At 40.8% G+C, this 26,459-nt stretch overlaps 1 protein-coding gene across 4 annotated transcripts in view; it reads left to right on the top strand.

Annotated features, from left to right (window-relative positions):
* Positions 1-26,459, top strand: part of col4a6 (collagen, type IV, alpha 6) — a 106,667-nt gene that overhangs the window by 70,739 nt on the left and 9,469 nt on the right. The window contains exons 5-32 of one of the 4 annotated variants that reach the window (XM_055021287.1): positions 2,513-2,647; positions 2,861-2,905; positions 3,599-3,718; positions 3,819-3,869; positions 4,926-4,961; positions 5,135-5,197; positions 5,716-5,751; positions 5,896-5,937; positions 9,711-9,800; positions 11,952-12,005; positions 12,150-12,212; positions 12,323-12,367; positions 12,686-12,739; positions 12,947-13,016; positions 13,100-13,204; positions 13,741-13,899; positions 14,182-14,229; positions 15,493-15,579; positions 16,802-16,959; positions 17,082-17,258; positions 17,393-17,576; positions 19,408-19,452; positions 20,618-20,689; positions 20,785-20,892; positions 21,452-21,670; positions 22,205-22,363; positions 22,811-22,819; positions 26,228-26,398. In XM_055021287.1, coding sequence (XP_054877262.1) covers positions 2,513-2,647; positions 2,861-2,905; positions 3,599-3,718; positions 3,819-3,869; positions 4,926-4,961; positions 5,135-5,197; positions 5,716-5,751; positions 5,896-5,937; positions 9,711-9,800; positions 11,952-12,005; positions 12,150-12,212; positions 12,323-12,367; positions 12,686-12,739; positions 12,947-13,016; positions 13,100-13,204; positions 13,741-13,899; positions 14,182-14,229; positions 15,493-15,579; positions 16,802-16,959; positions 17,082-17,258; positions 17,393-17,576; positions 19,408-19,452; positions 20,618-20,689; positions 20,785-20,892; positions 21,452-21,670; positions 22,205-22,363; positions 22,811-22,819; positions 26,228-26,398 — 2,605 coding nt within the window. The remainder of the gene's footprint in view (positions 1-2,512; positions 2,648-2,860; positions 2,906-3,598; positions 3,719-3,818; positions 3,870-4,925; positions 4,962-5,134; positions 5,198-5,715; positions 5,752-5,895; positions 5,938-9,710; positions 9,801-11,951; positions 12,006-12,149; positions 12,213-12,322; positions 12,368-12,685; positions 12,740-12,946; positions 13,017-13,099; positions 13,205-13,740; positions 13,900-14,181; positions 14,230-15,492; positions 15,580-16,801; positions 16,960-17,081; positions 17,259-17,392; positions 17,577-19,407; positions 19,453-20,617; positions 20,690-20,784; positions 20,893-21,451; positions 21,671-22,204; positions 22,364-22,810; positions 22,820-26,227; positions 26,399-26,459) is intronic. The other 3 variants (XM_055021288.1, XM_055021290.1, XM_055021289.1) reach the window with 3 other exon arrangements.

Here is a 26,459-nt window from a genome sequence, read left to right as displayed (position 1 = left end):
AGGGAATAAAAAAAAGAGAAGGACTTTAAGTTATTCTTCAAGTGTTAAGGTCAAGCCAGCAACAGTGGAGGTGAGTTGTGAGAGAAAGTGTCTCCTGGTGGAAGCTCTGCATATTTTCTCTGGGTGAAACCAGGTGTGAGTGTCAAATCTGGGCCAGACAGCTCTGGCAGGCTTCCTTTAGCTGGCACAGCCCTGTCATTATGCTTCCCTTCCGACCCCCTAAGGCCACGCAAGCTGGCAGCCGAGCAGCGGCCTCTAACTCCGAGACAAAAGATGCTAATCAGGGGTCACTGGCGCTTCAAAAGACAACTGCAGTTCTGTGGTTATACATGTAAAGTTGCACTGTATGTGCTGTTATTGACAAAAAGCATACGTGTGCGCTCGTACAAGCATTTACATGCATGTCAGCTGTGCAAATACCTTGTCAACGTCTTACACGCTGCAGTCTTTTACAATCCGAGGTAACGCATGGTGGGATATCTTCGTCAGTGGGATTTATTAGCGTATTTTTCTTGTAAATTGAAGCAAAGCTGCCGTGCTCCCGATTTTACCTGATGACTAAACATTGTTACTCAGATCTGAATCTGACTTTCCTTTGACCGCAGGACACGCTGCCTCTGTCTCTCTCAGACTTGTTTTCATATCCTGATCCGCTTCCTCTCTCCTTACCCTGTTATATTGTTTAAAGCATGAGCTAATCGCAGGCTGTCAGTAGTCTGAGCGGTCCTGTGAATGTGTGTACCTTAGTGAGTTATTGAGTCCGGCCTCCTAATGGAGGGATTCCACTTCCTAACCTCTAATTCAACACCTGTTTGTTGCCAGTTCATTGTGCCTATGTTGCCATCTTGTGGCTGTAGACGTGTAACTGCAGCTTTCAGAGAACCAAAGATTTAAAATTGATTTTAGACACTTAAAAAAAAAAAATTTCTTTAGTTAAAAAAAAAAACAACTAAATTTAAACAGTGGTTGAGCTACTTTTATTAGTTTAACCGGTGTATAAAATATGAAGCTCCATATCTGCACAAAATATTAAATATCAACATCAAATTTTGGCCTTTTGTAAATCCAATAAAAACACAAATTTAGAATTACAGCTTTGTTGGTACTTTTAATTAGGGCTTTCGTCAAACAATTATTTTAGTAATCTATCTACTAGTCTGACAATAAATCAATTAAAAGATAATAAACGGCACATTTTACAGATTTTTTATTTAATCACTTAAATTGTTGCTGTCTTCCCCTCTGATAAACATAACAACCTTCTGCAGTACAAATTATTTACCTGCAATAAAAAAAGGTCAATTCCAACACTATGTATTTTTCTTTGAAAGTGTTACCAAATGTAATAATGGTTTATTCATAGTTTCTACAATCAAAGAATCAAAAAAGTAGATAAACAAATAATAAAATTACTTTTTGAAAATAAGAAAATAAACATATTGTTGCCTGAATTTCAATACTGTAGTATTTCTTAAGTAAATATGAATCAGGTGAAGCTAAAGCTACATATTACTTGAGGCGGTTTGGCTAAGGTTTTTGGGTTTTTTATTATCTTAAATGTGAAATTCTGTACTATTTGTACAGGTTTGGCTCATTTAATGCTATGAAAATGTGTTATTTTCACAAAACTGTGCATTTTTCAGAGTTGTCATACTCCAGTTAACAATTAACTGATTACTAAATCAGTTAACAGTCATTTGAATACCAGATTAATCGTGACTAATCGTTTGATTGGTCCAGAATTTAAGCCACAACGTGGCAACATTTTTTCTCTTGCCGTCTCGCCAAATGTGCTCAGTAGTTAATTTTAGTTGGCATGACGTGTGTGGAAAATCGTTAATCAGGGTTCTGTCATTTTAAAACAAAATCAAAGAGAGTTTGACTTTTTTAGTGATTAACAAAGCTACAGTCTCAGCGTTAGAATCTATCTGCCAATAGTATCTGTGTATTACATTGAGGTGTCTTGAATATTGAATCAATTGTATTATTTCTCATAAAGTGGAATAAGTTGTTTTAAAAAGACTTTTTTTTTTTAAAAAAAGGAAGAAAACAACGCATTTAGTTTTCTCTGCTCTTGGATTATTAATGTCTTTCAACCAAGACGCAGGGATGAGTTCATCTGCAACATAATTTTTTGGCAACACTGAATTTACCTCAAGATTCTTTGGTCCATTCGCCCCACGAGGAGCTTGAGCGCACCGACGTCTTGAGCCGAGAGGCTGTTGCAGTGCATTGTGGGACATGCAGTGCAACTGGTGTGTACACTACAGAATGTGGTGTACACTCGAAGGACAAATAAAGTTTTCCGGTTGAGCTGTTTCTGTTTGCCCTGGAGAATGTGAGCCATTATTTTGACTCTAATAGTCACCATCTTCTCATTTGCTTCTTCTGACTTTTATTTAACTATTTTGTCATATGTTCTCTGTATGTCTGATGCTCATCAATTCAGAATGATTGAGTTTGACTCAAGACATTGCTGCATCGGTTTTTACTTTTCTTTTCTTTTCCTCAGGGTCGTCCTGGGCAAATGGGTGAGATCGGACGTCCCGGACCGGATGGGCCACGCGGGGGCCTAGGGCCTCAAGGGCCTAAAGGAGAGAAGGGCCATATCGGAGTTAAAGGTCCATCTGGGGTCAAAGGAGACAAAGTGGGTGAATCAGTGATGTATTCACATTTTATCAACAAGAATATACGGCAGTGAAAAAGCAAAAAGTTGCAACGGTTGGCGATATCTTGTCTTGAGCCTCAGCTGGACGAGATCCAAACATCCGGGAGATCCAAACATCCGGGATGTCGGCGTACACGCTGCTCTGTTTTTCTGATTATGAATTAATCATGCGTTGTGTCTTTACCAATGCAGGGACCAATGGGAGTGCCGGGATTTCGAGGAACTGATGGAGTGCCTGTAAGTAAATCAGAAACAAATGGATCGTCAGTTTCTTTCAATGTGTTTTCAGTACGTCGGACTGAAGGCCATCCCAGTTTACATTCAGTCCGGTTTGAACCAGCGGTGATTTTCTAGGAGATGCCGCAGGGGAAGGAAAACCAACACGTAAAATTAAGAAAATTATGAACAACCCTGAGAATCCTCTGGATGAGATTTTCACATGGAAATAGAACGTCTTCAGTCAGAGACGTTTTCAGAGCCGCTGTATTACCAACTACTGCAGAAGATCCTTTCCTCCCACTGCCACCTGACTCAACAACTTTTTAAAAAACTTTGAAAAATATGAGTCTTGTTTTCCTTTGGGATCAATGCAGCATTTTTGTTTTTATTCAATTGAACTGAATGTGATGTTTTTTATCGACGGAGTTTCATACAACAAAATGTAGAAATCTGACCAAAACCAAATGATTTTTTTTATATTCATATGATCTCCCAACAGGATGACAACACGTTGTCAGTTTTTGTCTGATGTTAGTCACACAAAATAGAGCAAACAATACATAAAGAAAAGGAAGTTCTGGCCATTTATGTTGGTTCTGAACCACGACTCTTAGCATCGGAGGATTAGAAACACAAAGAAGAACGTGGTCGAGGTTTATGGCACACAGGTTGGTTGAGTACCCGTTCCTGTCCACTCCTCTCCTCCTGCAGGGTCACCCGGGTCAGCAGGGCAGCAGGGGCCCGCCAGGGAAGGACGGCTGTAACGGGACCATGGGGGACCCTGGCCTGCCCGGCTATGGCACGGGCGCTCCAGGATATCCCGGGTTTCAAGTGAGCGCCGCTTTTCATTCCTTGATTTGTTTTAATAGTGTCGATGGCAGGAGGGTCATGTTGTCGTTTCTCTGCCTACAAAAAACAAACAAAAAAACAGGGGCCACCGGGGCCAAAAGGTCAGAAAGGAGACCCCATCTACATCGGTGAGGTAAGACCTCCAGGATGCACTTCCTGATTCTTCTCTGTTTTGCCCTCAACTGCTGTTAACTTTTATGGTTTAAAAATAAAGATTATATTTGGTAAAAGTTCATTCCAGCTGTCTGCTTTTCCACTTTTGCTTCAATTCTGATTTTATATTTTCCTGCTACATTCATTTTGTTTTTTACATATTTTCCCTCTTTAATCCTGTGAACAAGATTTTAGCATTTCGACTTCTTCGTCATCATAGTGTATCTAGATTCATAAACGTATATAGAAAATAACTGCGACTCACAGGCTCAGACCTCCTACTGATGAAAAAACATGCAGATCAAGTTTAAAACTTTTTAAAACAAATTTTAAACTGAGGCTTACAGCTCAGTGAGCTAAAACATTTCCTCAAGTCTCATAAGTAAATAATTAAATCCTGATCATGCTTACAGATTGATCAGAAATTAGTGGAAACATGTCTATATCAAGTCCACCTTACTCAGCAAACATACGCAGTACCAAAGCGATTCTTAATCAATTATTACTCGGTTATTATAATGTAAGTCAACAAATATATATATATTTTTTGTTTCTTTGTTTTTTTAAAGAACATCACGAAAGTCGATTACTGAAATCATCATAGGTTTCAACCCTAAAACATATTTTAATATAATTTTTTTGTTGTTTAGAATTTTGCACATATTAATGTCCATTGATATATATATATATATATATATATATATATATATATATATATATATATATATATATATATATATATATATATTTTTTTTTTTTTTTTTTTTTTTTTTTTACTGTTAAACTGTACTGGCCAAGGCGAGCGCCTGAGCCAACCTGCAGTGTCTGCATTTGGCCAGCAGGTGGTGGTGTGGAGCCAGCTCTGTAAACCTGAGTAGATGCAATGGATATGACAAAAGAGCAAGTCATCTTTTCGAAATAACAATGATATTTCTCCCATGCTCTGGATAATAACAAGCTGACCTTTTTTAATTTCTATTCACTTGTCATTTAGTGTTTGACTTTTTGTTATCCGTGTTTCCATTTTGTCATTTAGGGGACACCAGGTCCACCAGGACCCAGGGGCCCACCTGTAAGACTCGCCTTTCCTTTCCTTTACACAGTTGTTTAGAAGGGAAGAATTGCCCTCCTGAAATATTAAATATGTTTTCATGTAAAAATCTACAATGTTAGTTACACTTTTTCAGCTTCGGGGGAAATGACATCAGTGAGCTTTTCTTCTTCTTCTTCTTGATTTCTCTGCAGGGTCTCAGAGGTCCAACCGGCCCGCCGGGTTTCCAAGGTCCAAGAGGAATTAACGGATTCCCCGTACGTGAACCGAGTCGCCCGTCCGTCTTTGACCGACTTCTTCACGAGTTTCACAGAATGACTGTGCAGTTTAATGCAGTTTAACCGCTGATTGAATGTTACAAAGCAACATATTTTGGAGATTTGCAGTCCTTCAAAGAGGAAGGTAGTAGGTAACATAGAGTTCTGTACGCAATTAAAATCTATTGTACAGATCTGGATTTTGAAGAAGTTTTTGTTTTGATCTTACAATCAAAAAGTTCTGATTCCTTTTCTCAGATGAGAAAAAAGCATCGATCCCCCTCTTGGAAACATTTTGCCACATCACAATTCTTATCTCTGGATTAAAGTTTTATTTGGATGGATAAAGAGAATATTGATTTACTTTGCAAAAAAAAAAAAAAAAAAAGTCAAACATGTGGTGTGCATTTGTAACCAGCATCTTGAACTTCGACAAAATTGGGCAAAAAAAAAAATGTAATCTCTGAATTTCAAGTCTGAATTCCTCTAATCAGTCTAATTCTTTTGTCTCTTTGTAGGGACCCCCAGGCCCTCCAGGGCCCCAAGGGCCAGAGGTGAGTCTTAGATCAGTGCCAGGACATTTTATAGTTTATTTTAAGGTGGAATTAATCGCTGTTTTACTAAGGTGTTTCCTGTTTAATAAGAAAGAAGGACATGTGCCTCTGGCTCTTCCCGTTGTTAACCCGTTGTGTTTATAGGGCAGCCGTGGCGACATTTATCGAGGAGGGAAAGGAGACAAGGTAGGACATGAACGACGAAAGGCACAAAATGATTCAAAAAAACCCAAGTCAACTTAGGTGGAAATGTTTGGATGTCTTAAGAAGGCAGCGATTCCGACCACACAGAATCGCTTTAACATAAATTCAGGGATTCAAAACATTTGAATTGAAAAAGTTGCTGAAAGAAAATAAAATAAAAAAGCAAATAGAGCAGAAAGTGGGTTTTTCATTAAGCTCTGTGGTCGAAACCGCAGTAGAAAATCTAATTTGCTGGTTTTATTTGAGTTAAAGAACACAAATCCTGCTTTTCAGGCCTGCAGCACTTTCCAAATAAACTGAGACACAAACGATTTAGAAACAGCACAAAGGTGAGGATCAAGTTCTTTGGAACGTGTGATTTCGATTTGACATAAAATAAAAGCAAAACCTATATCGATGATTGTGTTTTCTGTGGAGGTAGTTGAGATCTAGGTTGAAGAAACAACCATGATGGGGTTATTTTTTCCCTTTAAATTCTTAGTTGAACTGAATAGAATTTTGTGCTTGGTGTCAATGTAGAAAATAACTCATTTATTATTATTTTTTTTAGCATAAGCATGGTTAGAATAAGCTTTATTAACCAACAACAATGAATTTGACTTTGGTTGCAGTTTGCGCTCAATGTACAGACATGAAAGCACAAGTATATACATTTAGTAAGAAATAACAGGCCTTTTTAAAAAAATATGTACATGTGCAATCTTACTGCAAATGAAAACAATTGAAGCACCTTTTTTTTCTTAGAAAGAAGTTACCCAAAAAGTTAGGAAGCTGTTCTCCTTTCACTGTTTATTGGGTGTAGAAAATCTTTTAGTCTACATAATAAAAAAAAAAATAATAGAATTTTTAATTATCATTAGAAATAATATTATTTTTGTTTTATTATATTTTTCAGTAAGATGTTGCTGGATGTTTCCAGCTCTACTTCCTATGAAATTCAAACAAAAAGGAAAGATTTGTCACTGAAATTCACATGCAGAGAAAATTCCAAAACTGTCCACTAGAGGGCCAAATTTGTACGAGTTTGAACTGCAGTCATGGGGGCATAAAAAATGTCTCGTGCTTCAGGGAGTGCAGACTGATACTGAACACTTTCTGTAAGGCAAAGAAAAAAAAGCTTAAAGATTCTTACAGATCTGAAGGCCAGAACATAATTTTACTGGTGTGTTTTTTTTCTCTCTCCCTCTCTTTACGGTTGAAGCAACGTTACAGATTGATGAAAGTGAAATCTCCCCAGTTTTTGTGGAATGTGTTGCAGCGCTGAAGTTCAGAAATGCAAATTAAATGTTCTGTTTGTCCTGTCAACATTTCTTAGATTAGTGCATCAGAAATCAGACGTTAGCAGGATTTTGAACGCGCGCGTGTGTGTGTATTTGTTTGCCTGCATGTCTAATTGGGTGAAATGGTGTCTGAAATGTCTCCGTTGAACATTGTGCATGCTGGAAAACGTCGGGTGGTGGCTCCGTGACCTGCCTAACTTCCCTCCTCCATCTTTCCACTCAATTTAACACACTCTGCACCCCAGCATCTTCTGATCGGCACGAACTGATATTAAAAGCAATTAAAAAATCACCTCAACCATTGCTTGATTCAGTTTTTTTTTTTTTTGTTGGTTTGTTTCTTTAAATCACCTGGGTTGCCTCCGAGACAAAAACAACCTCCGCAAATGTGGAAGGGGATCAAATCTAGTGAAATGTTGAAAAGAAAATAAGTTCTTTTCTCCCCGTGCTTCGGATTTGGAGGGTTGTTTGTTGTTTCGTGGGCTTCGCACTTCATTTCTTCACCGTGGAACGGCAGCTCTGAGTTTTCAGTCGTCCGGACTCATTTAAGAAATCATCCAAGTTTTCGTGAAATTGGAAAAGGCTCTTTGAAATTGGAACGGAAATTTCTGAGCTGTCGTTCCGGGGTGGGGGGGAGAGTCTGAGGGCTGCGACTCACTGCTGGAATCACTGCTCCCCGCTCCTGCATCCAATCACTTACTCATCTCGATCACGTGTGTCTGTTTGGTGGTACATTTCCCCCCCGGCTCCCTATTCACCCTCCCACCCACACCTGCTCATCCATCCATCCACCCACACACATACACACTTTACTAACATTCATCTCCCTCACACGATGCATGTATGGGATGTTCAAGCAAATCCTCACACACTGAATACGATTTGAGGGCACAAAGTGAGACAGGGAACAACCACGATGTGATGTTTGGAAAGGAAGAACTGTGTTAAAAGATGCATAATTAAGAGATAAGAAAAGGAAAAAAAATCGAAAAGCACATCTCTTAATGTTTTGCTCTCATCCTATTCTTTTCTTTTCTATCCTGTTGTTTTTTTTCTCTATTACAAATTTATGTTAATGTCATTTTATTGCAGGTAGAAATATTGATTGTATTAAACTTGACATTTTTTTATTCAGATCTGCTTCAACCTTTACTTTTTAGTCAATTTTAATAATAATTCATACTTCCAAGCTGCAGTATGTAATTTTATAAGCAATATGTTTGTTTGTTTTTTTTTAAAATATTTGTTAAAACTGTCATCATTACAGTATAACATGAGACAAATAATCTGCAAAAAAAAAAAATTTAATTGCTCTGCTTTCCCTCTATGCTCTGCAGCTGGTCAGAAACAACCAATCAGAGCCAGGGGTAGGGTCTTGACGTTGTAAATCATGCTCATGTGTGCGCAGCTCAATGTGTTGTCATACTGTTACAGAAAAACTGACATCATTACCTGAGTTCATTGGTGACTATGCTAACTAGCCTGGGCATTCAGGACAGGTTCCTGTGTGGCGTGCTAGCTGCAGTGTAGCCAAGAGCATGGGTTACAATATGAGTGTGGACAAGCATTATTGACAGTGCTAAGATCCTCCTCCTTGTTCTGATTGGTTGTTTCTGACTGGGAGTGGTGCATTTCTGCAGATGGCAGTAAAGCCACAGGGAGGAGGCAAGAGGAGTTCATTTTCTTTTCACAAATATAAAGGATATAGAGATAGTTTTAGCAAACATGTAAAAGAAAAGCCCATTGTTTAAAAAGTTACATACTACAGCTATAAGCATAGTCCTCAAACTGCATACATTTTTAGCTCCGTGGCGAAACTTTCCTTCAGCAGAAAGAGACTTCCTGCAGAAAGTGGCTCTTTTTCCACAACTTGAAAATACAGAGCATACAGATAAAGAAGAACGCACCTCTGTGTGTCTGGACTTTGTGTGAAAGCACACACAACTATTTATATTTTTAGCTTAGCTGAAAATCCAAACTCCATCCAAAGTTGTACAGCTTCGGCACATTCCCTCAGGGGGCGATAATACACCGGTTTAAACACCAGCTACTCCGAAGAGGAGAAGAAGAAAAGAACTTAGAGAATGAAGTATTTGAGAATGAAGTAGTTCCAAAAGTCTAGCAAGGCCGCCTAGTGGTTGAACACAGACCAAAGAATTAACGTTTCACAGGTTTTGCAGTCAAATTGGCAGCACTGAGGACTATCAATGTGTTCATTTAGGCCCAAGTTGAAGTGTAAACTGTGTACTGAATTGTCAAATTAAATAACCTTTTAAGTCATTTTTTGAGCCACAGTAATAATAATAAATACTCTTCATTTCTCCAATTGACTTTCCCTTTTTTCCAACTTCTGCCCCTTCCTCTTCCTCCTTTTGCTTTATTCTCCTCTTCTTCTGCTCTTCTCCTTCTTCCCTCCACAAACCAATCTCTCCATCCGGTTGGCTAACGGTGTGTTGTGTGTATTTCGGACTCCAGGGCGATGTGGGTCTTCCCGGACCCGGCGGTTCTCCCGGTGACCGGTCTCTAAGCGGCGAAAAAATTGTCACTGCCTACAAAGGAGACAAGGTAACACAGCGAGGGAAGGGCAGAGGCTGCAGCACTGTCACCACACAGACACACACACACACACAGTAAAACTTACAGATATGATGGGATATGATCTTATCCCAAAAGTGGGGAAAATAAACATAGCAGCAAGTCTTCAAGGTTGAGAAAAAAAAAACCGGAGCAGTGATTGCAGCAAACTTTCCAGCCATGGAGGGGAGGATGAGGGAGGAGGAGGATCTGGGGAGAGATGTGTACAGGAAGTGGTCCATCTGAGAAGCTTTTGTCTCTCCACCGAAGTTTGACACAAACTATAGTCCAACAGATAATTTCAAGTTTCAAACGATGTGCTGTCGTAAGAATTGTTTCGGTCAAACAAAACCATTTTTGCTGTTTGCTGTTTAATTGCAGCTGCAGACTTACACAAACTAAGATGAATGAGAATTTAGTAATTTTTCTCCACATCTGGATCGATACAGATATTTATATTGGATCTATGAGTCTGTAATTTGGAGCTCCAAGATGAATCACCTCAAATCAAAATCAAATCAAATGTTATTTGTATAGCACATTTCAGCAGCAAGGGATTTCAAGGTGCTTTACATCATAAACACAAAAACACAAAGTCATGCATCATATAATAGACAATACATTGTTACATATTACATTTCAAATACAATTCTAAACAGGTGTGTTTTTAGTTGAGATTTAAAGGAAGTCAGGGTTTCTGCTGTTTTACAGTTTTCTGGAAGTTTGTTCCAGATTTGTGGTGCATAGATGCTGAAAGCTGTTTCTCCTCTCTTGGTTCTGGTTCTGGGGATGCAGAGCAGACCAGAACCAGAAGACCTGAGAGGTCTGGAAGGTCGATACAACAACAGCAGATCTTTAATGTATTGTGGTGCTAAACCGTTCAGTGATTTGTAAACTAACAACAGTATTTTAGAGTCTATTCTTTGAGCTACAGGGAGCCAGTGGAGGGACTTTAAAACTGCTGTTATGTCTCTATCTTCCTGGTTTTAGTGAGAACGTGAGCAACAGCTTCTGGATCAGCAGAAGCTGATTGATTTGTTGCACAGGCCTGTGAAGATGCTGTTACGATAATCAATGCGATTAAATATAAACGCATGAATGAGTTTCTCTAGATCTGGCTGAGACATTAGTCCTCTAATCCTGGAGATGTTCTTCAGGTGATAGAAGGCCGACTTTGTAACTGTTAGATTTATTTTGACTAGAATTTCAGTCTGAATGCTAGTAAATGAGTTAAGTTGGACAAATTTACGTCACAGACCAGCCTCTTACCGTCAGCCCAGACTCTCCTCTCTCCTCCCTCCATCCTCTTCTGTGGCTCACCGTTGAGTCCGTCCGCTGTCAAACACGCCGAAGCTACGGAGGCGCTTCCCGACGCCTTGCCTCTCTTTGACTCGCCGCTGCCGCCGAACGGTCAGAACTGCGGCGCGTAAACAGCCATCTCTCTTCCATGATCACGCCATGCAGGGCGACGTGGGCTTGCCCGGCGAGCCTGGCCAGCCGTTGATCAATGTCATTGTGGAGTTTGTGGGTTTTCCCAAAGGAGACAAAGGACTGCAGGTTGGTTGGAAAACGCAACTTCGACTTCATCCCACGACATTCTGATGTTAAGACTCTGTGTGGAAGCAGGAGGCGGTGCGGATCAGCTGAGATCGGGCAGCCACAGTGTGTTTGCTGAGATGCTAATTGACATGCTAATATGGGGATTCAGAAATACGTTTTTCTCATTTACAGGTGAACACTGGTAGACCATGTGGCACCTTCCACATTTAATGGGAAAGACGTGTAAAAAGCCTTTGAAAATCTGAATTTCCCTACATAATATGAGAATCAACATGGATCTGTCTGTGTTCTCCTTTGTTTCCCATTTTGAAAGGTGGTAGATAAAAAAAAAAATAGGCCATCAGAAAAACAAAATCATGGGTTACTAATTTAAGCCATAAATCACCCAGTGGAGCTATTTGTGTTGGTGTATTTTGTGGAGTACCACAGGTAAGTTAAATGAGACAAATGTAACATCATCAACTTTCCACTGATATTTTTTTAATATGTCCTGAGAAATAATTTTTGTCAGGAAAACAAAGTTGTTGTTTTGGTTTGTTTTTTTTTTTTCAATCCCACCACCTTTTCCGTTTCTCTTCTCAGGGTGATCCTGGCCCAAAGGGCATAAAAGGATACCCTGGATCACCTGGACCACCTGTACGTATCACCACAGAACTTCTGTACATTCGTCTGAAAAAGACTTCTGCAACACCGAACCTAAGTCGAAACTTTGGTGACCACTGTGTGATAAATCCATGGCTGTAAATTACATTTACATTTCTTTGTATCATTTAAATCCAGGGACCTTTCGGTTATAGAGGTGAAGACGGGGAGCAGGGCATTCTTGGATACCCAGGACCAAGAGTAAGGCTCCTAAACATTACTTTCTATTTTCCAGGAAAAGAAAAAAAAAAGCTGTAAAATTGTATCTGAACTTTTAGTCTGTTGTTGACCTTTGACCCTGCTTCAAACAGGGTCCTACGGGTTTTGTCGGACCGCCTGGCCCTTCTGGACCGAAAGTAAGCTTATCTGTTGAACCACGTGAAATTTTACTTCCACGTATACCTTGCAAATATTCTTTGTTGTTGATGTTAAATTATCATGACGAATATCAAAGCAAAAATACTCAATATGTAATCATAGAGTGTAACTTATAGAAAAAATGAAAAGAAAAAAAACAGAAAATAGCTGATTTGCACACTGTACCTCATGAATCTCTGTTGATTTGACAATGACAGCGTCTGCGTCTTGTTTGTTCACATGTTGCGATGCTTCACTGTGCAGCTCAGTCAAGTTTTTCTCTTAAGTCAAACCAAAAGGTTTTTCTTTATTTCAAGGGGACAACGGGGGAACTGGGTTTCCCGGGACAACCAGGATTCCTTGGACCCAAGGTAAAAGAAATGTGAATCTAACATCCTTCATTCACTTTTCACTGTTGGATTTTGTAGATTTGTCTCTCGATAGAAACCACAACCACAGTTAGCTTCCCTAAAAAATATTCCCTTAGCTAGCTTTGCATGTGTTTTAGGCTATCAGAGTGAAGAGTAGATTTTGTTTTCTTCTTTCTCTGCTCTGTTTTGACCGTGAACATCCCATAGGGAGACCAAGGTGACACTGGACTCCCAGGACCTCCAAGTTACATCAATGATTATGGCTCTTTTGTTCAAGGTACCACTATAGTGGATTTGAAACCTGGACTTGACGTTGAACAAATCCGTCAGGTTATTCATGTTATTCGTCCTTCTCTGCAGGACCCCCAGGCGACCCGGGCTTTTCCGGCCCTCCGGGTAGCACCGGTGATCAGGGACCTCCAGGATTCATCGGGCCTCCAGGACCGCCAGGCGCTTTCCGCATTGGTAATAATGGCAGTCTTTAGGAGGTTTTGTAGGTATGGTGAAGGATCTTTCATTAGGAAATGTAGTCACACTCCAGATTGATTGACAGAATAGTTTATGCTAAAACCACAAACCTTCTTTCCTTACCTCCATCCTTTCTTATGACCTTTCTTTCATTCTCTTGCTTCCTTCAATCCTACCCTCCTCTCTTTTGTCCTTTTTTCCTCGAGTATTTCTTCCTCTCCAAGTCTTGTTCTCCTCCCTTCTTTCCTTCCCTCCAACTTTGTTTTGCTTCCTCTTCTGGTCTTCCTGCTTTCCAGTTTCTCACTTTACGTATTCAAAACCCTACTGCACAAATATTTGCCACAGATAAATAGCAAACTTTACCGTTTTACATTTTAAGGTGAACGCAAAAGCATGGAGTCCCTGGATAGTTCAGTCTGGAAATCATGAGATACTTTACTTCCTCTGTGCAATTATGCTCTACTCTGTGTTGGTCAAGACTCTGAAGTAGAAGTGTGCCTTCTTTGTACACAACAAATATGTCGTGTGCGCAGGTCCTCCAGGAGCTCCGGGCTTTCCCGGTGGCGCCGGGCCAAAAGGAGACAAGGGAAACCCGGGCATACCACTTCCCGGCCCTGAGGGTTTCCAAGGTCCCCCTGGACCTGATGGTCCTCCTGGTCCCCCTGGTCCTCCAGGTCCTCGAGACAGCTCAGGTATCCCTCCACCGGACCAAAATGCTGAATCTTTGCTGTTGTTTTTTTTCCCCCCTCCCTTTCCAGATTGTGAAGAGGACTATTCCAGCTGGTAACAAGCTCAAGTTGTTGTCATTGTATGATTGATTTGTCTTTGTGCGCATGATGCTGTACCACAGCTGAAATCGGTGTGGCACACGTTTTCTTTTTTGACTAAAAGCCGCCTCGTTGGTAAGAGTACAAGGTACGACAGAGAGCAACTTCTAAACCATAACAGCTGTCTGAATTTTACTGTTGTCTAAGGCCGGCCCAGGGACCCCTGTGATATCTATCCTCCTGACAGGCCCACAGGTTAGTTCCTCAGGTACCCTAATGCAGCGCCATGGCAACATTCTGCTCTTCCAATGATAATAATAATTATAATAATAATAAAAAAGAAAACCATTCAAATCACCTTTCATCTTGCAAAACTTCCCTACCAAAATGCTGATTTCTTTTTACTTATTTTGCGCTGTACTCTTTGCAGGGAGTAGCATTAAGTGGCGAGTGTAGGCTGTTGCGAGCTTCAGACTTGGATAGGAGTGTCTCTCTACTCCAAGCTGCTTTTCTCGTCTTTGGCCACAAGGTGTAACCCGCTGTAAACATAATTCACTGGTTTTACATGAAGGTTCGGGGCGTGAGAGCTGCTTTGGAAACGATTCGTGAATGAAGTCAAATGAAAACTGCAACTTTTCTAATTTATTTGTTTATTTATGTGTTTATTTTCATAGTAGTGAATGTACGGCAGAACACACACACACAAAAAAACAAAATTTGCACACTTGTTCAGTATGTATTTCTATGGTTCTAAGCAAGTCCCAAAATGCTCCACGGTGTGCATTGTGCAGTTCTCAGCTATTAAAATCAATGTAAAACCACTGAATATGTACTTGCCAAATGCATTGGTGTTTTACTGCGCCCTCCACATTTATGGCCAACCCCCGGCGTAAAAACGTGTAAAATAAAAAAAATATAGATATATTTTTTGTGATTTCTACTTCACTTTTTATTACGTAAATTGGAGCGTTCTTTGTCATTTAAATTAGCTGCAAGGTGAAGGAGGCTGGCTCATTCACACACGTGTCAAAAGGACATTCGGCCATTGGAGCGTGGGTTTAACCATGACAACCATTGGTGGAAAAGGCTGATGGTGGACAAAAAGGACGACGGAGATACCACTGGGCCTTTTTGCACATCATTGCCATGGCTAATAAATATCATGGAGGGCGCTGTAACTTTCAATATCATGTAAAAAAAAAAAAAAAAAAAAAAAATTCAATGCTTTCAAACAGAAGCCTCTCATCTTGCACCAGCAGCTCAAACCTGACGAAAAACCAGAGCCAACTAACCCTGATTTTGCACTGTGAAACTTTGCTGCCCTTGCACTGCCTCGGGTTATTTCTAGATTTGATTTCCTGTTTCTTGGGGGCGGAGGGTAAATGTCTCCCTCTTTCCCTCCTAAGAATACAAATTAATTGTCATCCATTGTCGTGTTGTTATTCCCTGACATAAGTCAGTGTAGCTGAGCTTAAGTTTCTTTTTTTTATGTCTGAGTTGGCCTGTGTGTGTTTGCAGACGCCCCCACAAGAGGCCGTCCTGGAATCCCAGGGCCGCCTGGCCAGAGAGGATTTCCAGGAGACTCGGGAGTTAAAGGCTTTAGAGGTGTGCAAAAACAAGCTTTTCTCAAACTCAAAACGTATTAATTTATTTTCTGTAAAATAATATGTATAATAAATGTATATTCATAAGGATACTGTAGTTAGACTGACTGGTTCTCGTGTTGCTCATTTGTGGAGTGTATCTACTATATAGTGTATTAGCTGGTAATATTGGGCACATAAATATATATTTTATTGTTTCTGTTCCTTATTTTATAGTAATTGTCTAGTTTTCAGCCCAATTTTTTGTGTAAATCTGACATAACAGTACATTTATCACTGCACCACATGCTGTAAGTATCAATTTAGAAATGCTTCAACTTTTCGGTTGAACTGAGAGTTTATGTCTTTTTGATAAAATGCCAGAGCCCCAGAAAAATCGACAGAGCAATATTCTGCTGATATGTAGCCTGACTTAAATAAGATCACAGTGTATCTCCTCAGATTATAGGGCCAAATGCCATTGATATGTTTGCATGTTTTGCACATTCACTTGTATCCACATTTTTTTTTTAATGGGTTAAATTGTGATTTACTAATAGATGCAGAACTCGTTTTGGTGCGTTCTCTTCAAAAGAACCTTCCAGAACATTCCACTCCACCGAGTTTGTAGTTCGAAAACAGAGATACGGTGACCCAGTGGCGCACAAACTTTTTATTCCCAAACAGACTGAAAATGTCCACAATGGAAGACTTGTCCATTCAGCCTTACTAGCTTTAGCCATAAAACGCTACCACAATACAAATGAATTCCTCTTGTAAGCAAGGCCTCGACGTAGTCAGTGGGTTAGCTTAACGTTAGCACTAAGAACGCCACTGAATGTCTTCCCTGAGTCACTAAACAGCTGAACAAAGACAAGCTGCTTATGGAGTAAAGCTGTTCAAAACACAAATGGGTCTATCACTGATGTTTTCAAGAAGCTAACGGCTAGCGCACAGCCCTAATATGAGTAGGAAGCTGCATGCTAACTGCTATCAAAACAATGGCGAGGACTTCTCTTCAACAGAGCGCAATAAATTCACCGTCAATATGAAATTTTGTTTTGTCAGACCTGGGCTACAAGATTGGCGTGAGAAATGGCAAAAATCGAAAAGTTGGTTCGCTGGAAGTCCTTGACCTTGTTAGCAAATACTGTGACGTAATGATTGCTTATATAATTACGTGCTTTATATGTGTAATAATCTTTATTTTTCTCCTCACATGGTGCTACTTTTTGTTTCTTCAGGTGACTTTGGTGACTGTAACTGTGGAGGAGGAGGAGGGAGAGGCCTGCCCGGGTTACCTGGACCTCAAGGACCAAGAGGAAGCTTCGGCTTCCAAGGGCGTAAAGGTGAACCCGGTAACCTGGGTACTCCTGGTTTCAACGGCAATCCGGGGGCCCCTGTAAGAAACATTTCATTATTATTATTTGTTTTTTAATGTTGTAATCGATATCCTCCTATCATTTTCCTGTAAATAAGCACAAGTTTATGAGGTTCGAACTTTGGTAACTTTGTTTTCTGCAGGGTCGTGTGGGTGAGAGGGGATTCAACGGGCGTAAAGGACAGAAGGGGGAATCGTCCTTCCGCAGTTTCGGGGTGAAGGGAGATCGAGGGGCACCTGGACCCAGAGGACCTACAGGTGAAACAGGAAACCCTGGCCGTGACGGTCTGCCGGGCTTCTCTGGACCCCCGGGACCGCCGGTAAGAACTTGTGGTCTTTGTAGAAAATGAAATTCAATTCACTTTTGACTAATTTTCCATTGTTTTTAATTTTTTTGCTCATTTTTTTATATTATTATTATTAATATTATTATTATTTCTGGATTGTTCGTAAGGGTGATGGTGGTGTTGGCACAATCGGTGAGAAGGGTTTCCCAGGATTTCCTGGAGCCAAAGGTCGACGCGGTGCCCCTGGTGATCCTGGATTCGGCTACCCCGGCCTACCGGGCCTTCAAGGTGATAAAGGAGAGCCTGGGATCCCTGGGTTTCCTGGACAGCCAGGTCCACCAGGCCCGAGAGGTAAGTGATGACAAGTGAGTGGGGGCCGATTGAATTCAATGTCACGCTCTCCCCCACGGATTAGATCACACATGTGCAGTCTAACTAACTAAATCACACGAGGACATTTTTTAAGCGGACACATAGCACCTGGTCTACCTTGTTGAAGGTTTAATACTCTCGAAGATCTACGCAGACGTTGAGGCTCGTGTTTTAGGTTTTCACTGTCAGGCAGATCCCTACCATTCATGCCTCGGATTGCTGTTAACTACTGTAATAATGCGCTTTCACTCATCTGCAGTCAATAATCGATAATCAACAAGCTTCTTTAGTTGAGTGAATGATGCATAATGATGATACCGTAATTACTGACATGCAAAACAACTGCTGTGCTTCTTTAGTCTCAGAGGAGGTGAGAAAAAAAAAAGAAAAAAAAATTTATCCAATAAGTCTGTTTTCATAGACCAGTAGACTCTGTTTTAATTACATTTTCATCTGGTTTGGTTTGGTTTCACACTGCATTTGGTCAAATGATCTAAACTAATGGAAAAACCTGTTCACACTCCCACCTCTGGTTTCGTTGCACCAAGAACTACTGAAGAAGCGACACAAAAACCTAAGAAGAAGACATCAGCGCAGCTTCCTTCTTCTGGGAATGTCAACAAAAATGGAGTAGCGTCAGATTTTAGCGGATGTAGGATTTCTCTTTTGTCATTGGTTAAAGACCATAAGTCATTTCTCTCGCTAGCTCTAGACTCACGCGTTTGTTTTGGTTTTATTGACCCAGAATGACCTGCGCTATAGTCCACTTCCTGCTTTTGGAGCGGTCTCTGGTTCATTTGCGTCCACATATGCATTTGAACCACAACAAAGTTCACTTTAACTGAAGTGACAGCTAGGTCTTTGGGCGGACTAGAGTTGCGTTAGAGTTCGATTGCGCATTCGCACCTCTGCAAATGGGCTGGACTTTCTAGACAAATGAAAGTCTGGTTCAGTTAAAGTGGACTAAACAGGGCTGGTATGAATGCGCCCCTAATCACAATTTTTCATAATAAAATCTAATCAGGTTTTCAGTTATTTACTGAATATGTTATTGAAATGGCTGTCAGTAAAATTTATCAGGCTAGCACAGCAAACGTGGAACAGACAGGTTTTCGTCAAGAAACAGACCGATACTCATCTCTTCCTCTCTGGGACTAAACAACACAAGACATCAGCAACTTACTGGGCTTTATTTGCAGTATGAATGAGTGCTCTCACCCCAGGATGCTAATGCTAAACATTGATTGATTTTGCTTGAATTATCACTCTCAGGAACTGAGGGAGAATGAGGGAACCGAAGGGCAGATGCGGCGATGCATTGTGTTGTTTAGTCTGGGACTAAACAACACAAGACATCAGCAACTTACTGGGCTTTATTTGCAGTATGAATGAGTGCTCTCACCCCAGGATGCTAATGCTAAACATTGATTGATTTTGCTTGAATTATCACTCTCAGGAACTGAGGGAGAATGAGGGAACCGAAGGGCAGATGCGGCGATGCCTCACTGTCCCACCTCCTTCTCTCTCCTCTGCTGATGATGATAATAGTCTGTTTTTAACTGAACCAAGCATCTCAGTATGCTTCTGCCTTAACTGGGTTAGCCTTGAAGTAGTGGAGTCGATCTGATTCCCTATAACTGTTTGATGATTCAAAACAACAATTGAATTGCTTTACTGGCCTCGTCTGGCTTTGTATGCTGCCGTCCTTTGTGGCCCTCTTTCTCTGAAAAAACACACATCCATCCCCATCTCTCCCTATCTCCCGTCCCTCCATCTGTCTCACATTCCTTGTGCATGTGTATCTGTCCAGGTGACAACAGCTGTGGAGGGGTTATTGGCGCCGGAGAGGGAACGGGTGGGTAACTAACTTCCTCCACCACCAGTCGGAGTAACAATGGGGACAGATTATGTAGCGTTCGCGGAGGAACTGGTGGATTCGTAAAAGAAGCTAGCTTGTTCTCAGGAAGCCAAAAAGCTTTTAATGTTCTGTTTCATCTTAAAAAAGTTTACTTTTTTTTTGTCTAACATTTTAACGAAGGACACAGCTAAGTTGGTTAATAACAATGGGGAGGTTTTGTCTTGAAGCCATGAAGCTGTAGCCATGTACTTGTAAATAACAGAGGAAGGTGAAGCTCCTCACTGTCTAATAACCAGTCTATGGATTGGTTATTGGCATCCATTACTCAAACAATGATGTACTATGTTATTATAATGTGTCTGCAGCCCTTATAGTTTCATTAAAGGGACTTTTATTGAGCTAACAACCGCTATTTTCTTGGAGAAGCATTTCTGCAAAATACTCTTAAACTTTTCTCAGACATAGCAGGTGATTACTGGATAACATAGTCTTCTGCCAAACAAAACCAACAACTTCCTTTCTAAGTTATTTCCATGGGATGCTGAAAGGATTTCTATGACGAACTTGGGGTAAAGTGGAGCGGGTGGCCGCAGTCACTGGACAATCACATTCATGTTTTTTTTCTCCAATCAAAGCTGCCGAAATCTGCCGCCTATTTTAATGCTTACTTTAACTACTACTTTCATCGGACGAGGAGAAAAAGCGCTCGCCGTCCTCCAGCCCGGACGTAAAGCGTTTAACCAGTCAGCTCCCCGTTTTTTCGACCCCGCAGCTTTAACTCAAAACCGTTTGCTACTAACAATGTTTGCCCTCCCTGCCCTCACGGCTAAAAGCTGAAATTAACCCTATCAGGTACAGCATGAATGGAAGCGACTGACAACCAGCACTGCAAAACAGAGGAGCTATTCATCTGGAGTCGGACTGAGTGACTGTTGACATGCGAGGGGATTCTAGTTATCAGTCAGTGTAGTTGTGAGCTATTATTTTGGTAGATTTCCGCCGTATGATTCTTTTGTAAATGAGCAGGTACGATAAGCCGAGAATTATTTAATTATTTACAAAATTAAAGGGAACTCTAACTGATAAATCCCATTCTGTTTTCTCTAAATGAGTATTATGGTACTTAAAGCGTGAGTACTAACCTGTACATGACCACTACCAGGTGATAGGCAACCTTGCATCATATATGGTGAACCTGGAGACAAAGGTTATCCTGGCGGGCCTGGACGGCCAGGTAACAATAGTTCTTATCATTTCTATGTTCATTTGAAAGCTGTTTAAGTTGGTGTCTTTGGAGAGGCTTGCATGTCGACCCGGTTTCTGTCTCAGGCCCCGCAGGTCAGCCAGGCTTCCCGGGATCCCCTGGAGGTCGAGGGTTTGATGGCCCCAAGGGAGAGAAGGGAGATCCTGGTTTTGGAGGCCAACCAGGACCACAAGGTAAACTGGTGCTGTGTAGGGTTCCACCATGAGCTCTAGTCCACGAGATGGTCAGAAAGACTTCAATAAAAAATATATTCCGGAGGTCCACTGCAAATTTACATTGAACATCTTTATTTTTTGTGAGTAACGAGTGAAAATAGACTAAATACGTCAACCAGTCAGGGATCAAAACCTCCAGGTTCAGGTTGCTAGATCTTGCTTGTAGGATAAACTAAGCTTTTGTCCTGGTTTCAACTATAACCAATAGATACAGTTGAAACCAGAAGTTTACTTACACAAAATAAAAAGACTTGCTCTTTTTCCCCCCCCTCAATGTCTGAACAGGAATCTGACCAGAAGTGGAACCTTAAAAGACTATTAATAAAAATATTTCTATGAACAAACATGGTTCATTAGTTGGATAATCTGTCTTTTGAGAGTGTTGTTTAGGGTCAAATACCAGCATTGAGTTAGCAAATACTTAATTACACATAAGAAACGGCATGGAAAATAACTACAAATGATAAGATTTCTGGAATATGTTCATATTTACCCTGCTGCTCCACACTTCCTGCAGGTTTTCCTGGACCCAGAGGAGATCCCGGAGTTCCAGGTACTCCGGGAGTTGGCTACGACGGGCCCAGGGGGAAAGACGGCCTTCCAGGACTGCCCGGACCCAAAGGCCCGCCTGGAGAAGTCCTGGGAGTAAGACCTGGAGCTCCAGGACTGGATGGCGTACCTGGTCCAACCGGAGACAAGGGCCTGCCAGGGAGTCCAGGAACACCCGGATCACCCGGTGGGTCCCAGAGGCAGCCACTGGAATGCTAAACTCACATATTTATTATTATTGTTATTGTTATTAGGGCTGTTGTGAACAAATATCTTAGATTAATCGAGTAATCGAATAAAAAAAAATTATAAAATAAAATATTGGTAAATCTGGCATAACACCAGTGTCAATGGGTTAGGGGTTATGAAAACCCGGCCATTGTCATTAATCAATAAAATACCCACGGGCCAAACTTGAAAATTGGACGTTATGCTGCTAACAGTTAGCTTTCGTCAACAACTCCGAGTAGGAAGTCAGAGCTCCGCACAACGCAAGTAATGTCCCGGCTGGAACACGGTGCTAAATAATAAAACATAATTTAACAACGCTTTGAGGCAGGTAAATTTTCCTCGAGGAATTTTAATAATCGAGGTACTCCATTAATTGGAGCAACAGTTTCAGCCCTACTTACTATTTTTATTACTGTTATTATTAATGGAGTTGCAGCAGTTAATGTCAGTAGCAAGTTAAAGAAATATCTCCATATTTTTCAATCTTCAGGCTTCGATGGACGGCCTGGTGTTTCCGGTCTGAAGGGGGAGCGTGGAGTGGATGGCCGGCCGGGTTTTCCGGGTCTTCCCGGACTTCCAGGTGGAGCAACCAATCCTATCCCCGGTCCACCCGGATTTCCCGGCAGCAAAGGACTCATCGGACCACCAGGTGAGGAACAATGTTACCTCCATCTACACAAAAATCTCCAAATCACTGTCAAGGATTCTGATGTTTTTTGTTTTTTTCTTTTAGTAAAGTTTTTCTCTAGGTTAACTTTTCAGGTGGAATTGAAATAAAAAGAAATTCTGGTTTGGTCTCAGCTAACGTTTTCACCTCTCATCCCTCCAGCCTCCCCAGTGTCCGTCCGTCCTTCTCGTTTCTCATCGTATTCCCTTTGCATCCTGCATCAGACGGCATGTTATTGTCTTGTGGATTGAAGTTCTCCGTTTTACCCATCAAATCTTTTTGTTTTTGTATCTCTCCTTGTTCCTTTTTTTTGTTTTGTTTACCCCTTCTACCATCCTTTCCTTTTCTACATGCACCACCACCATCACCTCCATGCATCCTCTCCATCTCTCCACCTTTTACTTCTTGGTGCTGGGTCATTCGATGTAGGCTGCCCAGGTGAGATATTCTCTCCTCGTCCATCCATTGTCCATCTTTTTTTTTTTTTTAAACTGTCCTCTCCATCCTTTGCTTTAATTGTCCGCATGCTTCTGCTGCTTAAACCCTAAAACTGCCTGCAGGCCATTTACCACCATGCGACAAACAAATGTCCATCTGCACAAACTAGAAAGTCTGTCCTTGGGGGTGTTTGTTTCAGTCGAAAATGACCAAAGAAGTTGTTTACCCGAGCTAATTTAGCGGTTTGCCAAAGGACGAGTAGTCGTCTCGCAACCCGAGGAGTTGCGGGTTCGACTCGAGCTTCCTCCGGCTGCATGTCGATGCTCGACTACCGGCCTTTGTGTCAGTGTGTGAGTGAGTTTGTGTTTGGCAGCTGCGTCTCCATCAGAGGTATGCGCAAAACTTTGTCGATATCCCGCTAATGTCGAAAAAGCCCAATTTTGCAGTTGCGGCTTTTCCGTTAGATAGGAAACGTGATTAAAGTCGTGCATGAAGCCATCGCCCGCTTCACACTTCCTTTGTGGTTTGCGACAGTGCAAACGTGTGGCTAAGCAAATTTATCTTCAAAGTGTCAAATTGTGCTATTATGTGATCAATGGGAACGCAGCTTGTGAGTGCAACTGTGTTAATATGGCTCTAGTGTTAAACGCTTTGTGTTATTTTTATAAGCAGACTAGAAAAATACAATTAAAATCCACTTAGATTATACAAGAAGAGGTTATTTTGAAGTCTTATTGGGACAGAAATTCAGGGTGTCTTATCTATATCTTTTATCTTATATATCTATATCTTTTGATATTTGAAAGAGGTTTTTGACTATTCCAATGTTTCGCTGGAGTTTAATACATATTCTTGCAAGTCACAGTTGTGCCCCTTTAAAGCTGCAGTATGTCACTTTTATAGAAATATGTTTTTTTTCCATATTTATTGAAACTGTCACCATGTCATCACTGTAAGGTATTAGAAAATCTGTGAAAAAACAAATCAAGCTAATCCACCTCCTCCAAGGCTACTGCAAAAATGCATCATTTCTGCATCATTTCAACCAATCGGAGCCAAGAGGAGGGTCTTAGCGCTGTCAATCAATCGCATGCCAAATGCGGTCATTTTGGAAAAACAACTTACTGCAAATAACGGGAACTTACCGTTATTTGCTGTCATCGGTGGCTATGCTGAATTAGCATTTGTGGCAGTCTCTGTTGTAGTAAAGGAGCTGAAGCTGGGCAGCAATTGATGATTGGTTGTGTCAGCAGCTAGTACTGGTAGCGCTGAGAGAAGGAAATGTTGTTTTACAGATCATCTTTTGTCATATACTTTCACAACTTAATTACAATTTTAACAAGTATTAAAAAAACAAAAAACACATTTTTTAATATAAGATACATACTGCAGCTTTAAACGAGTCGTCAAGGAAGAGCTAACAAAGTGCAGGACTGAAGTATGTCTGCAGTGAGCAGAATGAGCAGAACTGACCTGAACGTTGTGGTCTCAAAAAGAAAGGAGTTCATCCCACCCCCACTCCACTCAAAGACTCACTCGAGGTTTTGACTGAAGATGGATATTTTATTTGTGAAAGCTTCCGAGACAAAATAATCCCTGAAAGTTTGTGCTTGCTTTTTATCGTTCCACCAAGATGTGCACATAAATTCATCATGAGCTTAACTGTCATCATATTAACGAGTCATTATTGACTGTTCAGTTTCCGGAAAACAAAACAAACAAAAAAAAAAAACTCCAGAAATTTATTGTAAACATTAGTTGGATAAATGGATATTATACCCAAATTGATATCCAATTTTTCAGGATATCAAAATAAAATTGTATTTTTTTATATATATATCCAAACATAAGAAAAAAACTATTTTGATGAGCAGATCTTTATTTTCATGATGAGTTTATGTAAAGAGTATGGAACGGTATGTGATGTTGTTTTTTGTTCTTTTTGTTTGTTTTTTGCTGCCAAATCTAACCCACATGTTTCAGTTTTACACCTAATCAGTACCAAATCTTGTTTTTGTTGTTGTTGCTGTTGCTGGGTCACGTTCAGTAGGTTTGTTTACCAATGGACTTTTGCTCAAATACTATTTAGCTTCATCGCTGCTGCCAAAGCTTTTTTTTTTGCACTCTTAATTAAAAAGACTTGCTATTTTCAGCACATCTAAACTCATGGCAATTTTAGTTTAGTCTGACAACTACTAACGTTGCATTGCAGATGTGCTGAAAACAAGTTCTGTTTTTTTTTTTGTTTGTTTGTTTGTTTTTGTTTTTTTAAGAACATTAAACTTTAGCTGTTAGAGGGGCAGTTCAGTCACTACTGGAGACCCCAGGTGGCGGAGCCGCGCTAATGCAGGCTTCGAGTACGTAATCGCCGCAGATGCACTGATTCCGTTTTTTCGGGGATTTTAGAAATATCTAATTTGCCAGTTGAGAGCTTTGGTTGTGACCATAATGGATGAGCTCAGATGTAACAAACGACAAGCGTTTGAGGAATTTTGTTGGCAGATTTCTTAAGAGTTTTCGTTTGTAGCAGAGAGACAGAATCAGCTACCAATCCGAAACAAAGAAGATGATGGAGTAAATGGCAAACCTTGAGTTAAAATGTGTGTCGTCACCAAAATCATCACTGCAAATACACGTTAAACATGTTGATCAAAGTCCCATTGAATCAACACTACAACAGGTGGGTTTTTAGCCCTGATTGTAAAGAAACTCTGTGTTTTGTGTGTTTTGCGGTTTTCTGGAGGTTTGTTCCAGATTTGCGGTGCGTAGAAGCTGAATGCCGCTTCTCCGTGTTTCTGTTTCTGGGGATGCAGAGCAGACCAGAATCAGAATAAAATACACTTTGAGTTGCATCTAACGTTTTACATTTACAAAAATATGCATTTTTCATTGAAAATCTCATCCCAGGAAACAACAAAGAGTGTTCATGCAACTTCCTGCTGGGAAATTGGTGCATCTGTGGAAATTGCGCACTTGTTCCGATAACTGCTTAACCACTGGAAACCTCTGGATATCTTCTGTATCCAAATGAAGCGCATCATGCTTACGTCTGTGTAACGTAGCGCAGCTGGGGCAAAAGATAGACTGTAAAAAACAAAAAACAATGTAAGAAATATATTACATTGTTTCCTGCAGTCTGCCACGCTGTAAGCGAGTGTTGGTACTTTGACGCAAAGTTATTGTTGAATTGATTTCTGCTGTATTTTCTTTGTAAACTTAATTCATTGGAGGTAAGTTGATGTATTCTGAACAAGGTAAGTTTTATTTATTTTATCAGTTTTTTACTTCTATGCACTGATTTGTTCCAGATCTAAATATGTTGCATATTAAGTTTTCATCATTTGTTTAGATTCCCGGAAGTTGAGCCCGGCCTAATCCGTTCTCATCCCCACCCTCCGCCTTCGTCAGGTTACCGCGGCCGGAAAGGTGAACCGGGAGATCGAGGATTCCCGGGCCCCGCTGGAATGAAGGGAACCCCGGGACTCCCTGGTGTCAACGGAGGAACAGGTCCGAGGGGACCCCCTGGACTGCCAGGCCCGGGAACCATTCCTGGAAGACCCGGAGCGCCGGGAAGAAAGGGTAGGGAGGACAAGATCCTCCTAACGGTCTATTCCTCACTTGCCCGGCCCGTATCATTAAA

The sequence above is a fragment of the Poeciliopsis prolifica genome, unplaced genomic scaffold, assembly GCF_027474105.1.
Source record: "Poeciliopsis prolifica strain line A6 unplaced genomic scaffold, Auburn_PproV2 SCAFFOLD075, whole genome shotgun sequence".
In the NCBI taxonomy this organism is placed as follows: domain Eukaryota; kingdom Metazoa; phylum Chordata; class Actinopteri; order Cyprinodontiformes; family Poeciliidae; genus Poeciliopsis; species Poeciliopsis prolifica.
This window is presented reverse-complemented; position numbering and strand designations above follow the sequence as displayed.